Source organism: Pan troglodytes, chromosome 18 (genome assembly GCF_028858775.2).
Source record: "Pan troglodytes isolate AG18354 chromosome 18, NHGRI_mPanTro3-v2.0_pri, whole genome shotgun sequence".
NCBI lineage: Eukaryota > Metazoa > Chordata > Mammalia > Primates > Hominidae > Pan > Pan troglodytes.
In genome coordinates this window covers 82,076,339-82,081,505 of record NC_072416.2, presented here as the reverse complement: position 1 = coordinate 82,081,505, position 5,167 = coordinate 82,076,339, and the positions used below count along the sequence as shown (strand labels likewise).

General features: G+C 55.7%; 1 protein-coding gene across 1 annotated transcript; it reads left to right on the top strand.

The window, feature by feature from the left end:
• Positions 1 to 273: 273 nt before the first annotated feature.
• LOC134808717 (proprotein convertase subtilisin/kexin type 5-like) lies at positions 274 to 4,673 on the top strand. Its single transcript, XM_063796339.1, has 2 exons — positions 274 to 3,192; positions 4,600 to 4,673. The coding sequence occupies exons 1-2, from the start codon at positions 348 to 350 to the stop codon at positions 4,671 to 4,673; spliced, it is 2,919 nt and encodes a 972-aa protein (XP_063652409.1). The 5' UTR covers positions 274 to 347.
• Positions 4,674 to 5,167: the final 494 nt, after the last annotated feature.

Genomic DNA, 5,167 nt, shown 5'->3' with positions numbered 1-5,167 from the left:
GTTTTGAGGAACCCGTGCCTAGCCTCACGTGAGCTGGAGGAGATCTGTTTTTATCACAAACAGAATGGGCTCTATGAATGGCTGTGGGAGGCCAGGGAGCTCCCTGGAATTGCAAAAGCAAAACAAAACAAAACTGAGCACAGGGTGTGTGTTCTGTGCACTAGGTTCTCCTGTGCACTGCGGGTGTTCTGCTGTGTACCGTGTGCTCGCCTGTGGACTGTGTGTGTTCTGTGCACTCTGTTCTCCTGTGCACTGTGCGTGTTCTCCAGTGCGCTGTGTGTACTGTGTTCTCCTGTGCACTACGTGTGTTCTGTTGCGTCCTGTGCACTGCGTGTGTTCTCCTGTGCATGCAGTGTGTTGTTGTGTACTCTTCTCCTGTGCACCACTGCATATATGTTCTGTGCAGTGCGTGTCTGTTCTCTGCACTGTGTTCTCCCGTGCACTGCATGTTCTCCTGTGCACTGCGTGTGTTCTCCCAGGCACTGCATGTTCTCCTGTGCGCTGTGTATTCTCCTGTGCACTGTGTGTTCTGTGCACTGTGTTCTGTGCGCTGTGTGTTCTCCTGTGCACCGTGTGTTCTGTGCACCGTGTGTTCTGTGCACCGTGTGTTCTCCTGTGCCGTGTGTTCTCCTGTGCCCCGTGTGTTCTGTGCCCCGTGTGTTCTGTGTACCGTGTGTTCTCCTGTGCCCCGTGTGTTCTGTGCCCCGTGTGTTCTCCTGTGCCCCGTGTGTTCTGTGCACCGTGTTCTGTGCACTGTGTGTTCTCTCCTGTGCCCCGTGTGTTCTCCTGTGCCCCGTGTGTTCTGTGCCCCGTGTGTTCTCCTGTGCACCGTGTGTTCTGTGCACCGTGTGTTCTCCTGTGCCCCGTGTGTTCTGTGCCCCGTGTGTTCTGTGCCCCGTGTTCTGTGTACCGTGTGTTCTCCTGTGCCCCGTGTGTTCTGTGCCCCGTGTGTTCTCCTGTGCCCCGTGTGTTCTGTGCACCGTGTTCTGTGCACTGTGTGTTCTCTCCTGTGCCCCGTGTGTTCTGTGCCCCGTGTGTTCTCCTGTGCACCGTGTGTTCTGTGCACCGTGTGTTCTCCTGTGCCCCGTGTGTTCTGTGCCCCGTGTGTTCTGTGCCCCGTGTGTTCTGTGCACCGTGTGTTCTCTGTGCCCCGTGTGTTCTGTCCACCGTGTGTTCTGTACCCCGTGTGTTCTCCTGTGCCCCGTGTGTTCTGTGTACCGTGTGTTCTCCTGTGCCCCGTGTGTTCTGTGCCCCGTGTGTTCTCCTGTGCCCCGTGTGTTCTGTGCACCATGTTCTGTGCACTGTGTGTTCTCTCCTGTGCCCCGTGTGTTCTCCTGTGCCCCGTGTGTTCTCCTGTGCACCGTGTTCTGTGCACCGTGTGTTCTCCTGTGCCCCGTGTGTTCTGTGCCCCGTGTGTTCTGTGCGCCGTGTGTTCTCCTGTGCCCTGTGTGTTCTCCTGTGCCCCGTGTTCTCCTGTGCACCGTGTGTTCTGTGCCCCGTGTGTTCTGTGCACCGTGTGTTCTCCTGTGCACCGTGTGTTCTGTGCACCGTGTGTTCTCCTGTGCCCCGTGTTCTGTGCCCCGTGTGTTCTGTGCACCGTGTGTTCTCCTGTGCCCCGTGTGTTCTGTGCCCCGTGTGTTCTCCTGTGCCCCGTGTGTTCTGTGCCCCGTGTGTTCTGTGCACCGTGTTCTGTGCACTGTGTGTTCTCTCCTGTGCCCCGTGTGTTCTCCTGTGCCCCGTGCGTTCTGTGCACCGTGTGTTCTGTGCACCGTGTGTTCTGTGCACCGTGTTCTGTGCACTGTGTGTTCTCTCCTGTGCCCCGTGTGTTCTCCTGTGCACCGTGTGTTCTGTGCCCCGTGTGTTCTGTGTACCGTGTGTTCTCCTGTGCCCCGTGTGTTCTCCTGTGCACCGTGTGTTCTCCTATGCCCCGTGTGTTCTGTGCACCGTGTTCTGTGCACTGTGTGTTCTCTCCTGTGCCCCGTGTGTTCTCCTGTGCACCGTGTGTTCTGTGCCCCGTGTGTTCTGTGTACCGTGTGTTCTCCTGTGCCCCGTGTGTTCTCCTGTGCACCGTGTGTTCTCCTATGCCCCGTGTGTTCTGTGCACCGTGTTCTGTGCACCGTGTGTTCTGTGCACCGTGTGTTCTGTGCACCGTGTGTTCTCCTGTGCCTCGTGTGTTCTGTGCACCATGTTCTGTGCACCGTGTGTTCTGTGCACCGTGTTCTGTGCCCCGTGTGTTCTCCTGTGCCCCGTGTGTTCTCCTGTGCCCCGTGTGTTCTGTGCCCCGTGTGTTCTCCTGTGCCCCGTGTATTCTCCTGTGCACCGTGTGTTCTCCTGTGCCCCGTGTATTCTGTGCCCCATGTTCTGTGCACTGTGTGTTGTGCACTGTGTGTTCTCCTGTGCACCGTGTGTTCTGTGCCCCGTGTGTTCTGTGCCCCGTGTGTTCTGTGCACCGTGTTCTGTGCACTGTGTTCTCTCCTGTGCCCCGTGTGTTCTCCTGTGCACGCTGTGTTCTCCTGTGCCCCGTGTGTTCTCCTGTGCACCGTGTGTTCTGTGTACCGTGTGTTCTCCTGTGCCCCGTGTGTTCTCCTGTGCACCGTGTGTTCTCCTGTGCCCCGTGTGTTCTCCTGTGCCCCGTGTGTTCTGTGCATCGTGTTCTGTGCACCGTGTGTTCTCCTGTGCCCCGTGTGTTCTCCTGTGCCCCGTGTGTTCTGTGCACCGTGTTCTGTGCACCGTGTTCTGTGCCCCGTGTGTTCTGTGCCCCGTGTGTTCTCCTGTGCACCGTGTGTTCTGTGCACCGTGTGTTCTGTGCACCGTGTATTCTGTGCCCCGTGTTCTGTGCACCATGTGTTCTGTGCACTGTGTGTTCTCCTGTGCACCATGTGTTCTGTGCACTGTGTTCTACTGTGCACCATGTGTTCTGTGCACTGTGTTCTCCTGTGCACCGTGTGTTCTGTGCACCGTGTGTTCTGTGCACCGTGTGTTCTGTGCACCGTGTTCTGTGCACTGTGTTCTCTCCTGTGCACCGTGTGTTCTCCTGTGCAGTGTTCTCCTGTGCACTGTGCGTGTGTTCTATGCAGTGTGTATTCTCCTGTGCACTGTGTTCTCCTGTGCACTGTGTGTGCATGTTCTGTGTGCTGTGCATTTGTTCTGTGCAGTGTGTATTCTCCTGTGCAATGAGTTCTCCTGTGCAGCGTGTGTTCTGTGCAGCGTGTGTTCTGTGCCCCGTGTGTTCTGTGCACCGTGTGTTCTGTACACCGTGTTCTGTGCACTGTGTGTTCTCTCCTGTGCACCGTGTGTTCTCCTGTGCACTGTGTGTTCTCCTGTGCACTGTGCGTGTGTTCTATGCAGTGTGTATTCTCCTGTGCACTGTGTTCTCCTGTGCACTGTGTTCTCCTGGGCACTGTGTGTGCATGTTCTCCTGTGTGCTGTGCATTTGTTCTGTGCAGTGTGTATTCTCCTGTGCAATGAGTTCTCCTGTGCACTGTGCGTGTTTTCTGTGCACTGTGTGTTCTGTGCACTGTGTGTTCTCCTGTACACTGTGTGTTCTCCTGTGCAGTGTTCTCCTGTGCACTGTGTGTGTTCTGTGCACTGTGTGTGTGTTCTGTGCACTGTGTTCTCCTGTGCACCGTGTGTTCTGTGCCCCGTGTGTTCTGTGCCCCGTGTGTTCTGTGCACTGTGTGTTCTCCTGTGCACCATGTGTTCTGTGCACTGTGTGTTCTCTCCTGTGCACCGTGTGTTCTGTGCACTGTGTGTTCTCTCCTGTGCACCGTGTGTTCTGTGCCCCGTGTGTTCTGTGCACCGTGTGTTCTGTGCACCGTGTGTTCTCCTGTGCACCGTGTGTTCTCCTGTGCACCGTGTGTTCTGTGCACTGTGTGTTCTCTCCTGTGCACCGTGTGTTCTCCGGTGCACTGTGTTCTCCTGTGCACTGTGTGTGCATGTTCTCCTGTGTGCTGTGCATTTGTTCTGTGCAGTGTGTATTCTCCTATGCAATGAGTTCTCCTGTGCACTGTGCGTGTTTTCTGTGCACTGAGTGTTCTCCTGTACACTGTGTGTTCTCCAGTGCAGTGTTCTCCTGTGCACTGTGTGTGTTCTGTGCACTGTGTGTGTGTTCTGTGCACTCTGTTCTCCTGTGCAGTGTGTGTTCTCCTGTGCACTGTGTGCGTGAATTCTCCTGTAAACTGTGACTGTTCTCCTGCACACTGTGTTCTGTGCATTGTGTGCGTGTTCTGTGCACCATGTATGTGTTCTCCTGCGGCGAGGCCTACCTGGCTTTCACCAGAATTTCAGTGATCTGTAACTCACAAAAGGTTAAGAAACTCTGCCTTAGTGATAAATAAAACCGGGAGGATTACATTTGACCTAAAGAGTAACGTGATGTGATGAGCGGCCTTGCTGGAGGGAGGGCTCCTTGGCCGCAATAGTAAAATGGATTTGAACACTATTCCGAGACCTACCTCAGGAGTGCTAGTTCCTAGTGACTTGGGGATGACTGACATCTACAAACTCCTCTGGTGAGCCAAAGCCTCGGCGGATGTCACCTGAGCCCGTCCTCCCAGCGGCCTGTGCAGCGGGAATTCCTATCATCCCCTGTCCACACAGGAGAGAACCAGACAGCACAGGTGAAGGACACAGCCAGAAAGGGCGCCACCGGATCCGAAAGGCTGCTGGAGTGATCCAGAATGGGTGATCTGTCCATGGCACTCTGGAGGCAGCAGAATAAAGCACAGAACACTGCTGGTCTTTAAGGTCTAGGCCAAAAGCTAAGCAAAGATGGTAAGGCCCAGCAGGTTTCCGCAGGCCTGAGGGTCTGGGGACGCTTACGGTAAAGAACTCTGCCCGCAAGAAGGGCGGGCAGGTTGCCAGGATTGCAGTGATTGGCCTGCAAGCCACTCTTTCAGAATCAGCCCGGAGAACAAGAGGCATGAGACAGCTCCCACCATCACACCGTCTGTCACGAAGCAACATGCCGTACGCAGAAGACAGAGAAGGGGCCTGGCGTGGGTCACGGGAGATGAAAGGCAAGGAAGGTGAGGGACCTGTCTGCCAAACCGAGGACAGCGAGGACAGCAAGGACAGGGCAACTGTGGACACGCGCACATAGACACACAAAGACGTGTGAGCACATGCCCATGCGCACATGCACAGACGTGCACTGACAGAGACGCTC

Coding starts and splice junctions, on each gene's coding strand:
- LOC134808717 (XM_063796339.1), top strand. CDS start 348: ATGCAGTGTGTTGTTGTGTACTCTTCTCCTGTGCACCACTGCATATAT. Junction 3,193..4,599: donor AATGAGTTCTCCTGTGCAGC/GTGTGTTCTGTG, acceptor CTGTCCACACAG/GAGAGAACCAGACAGCACAG.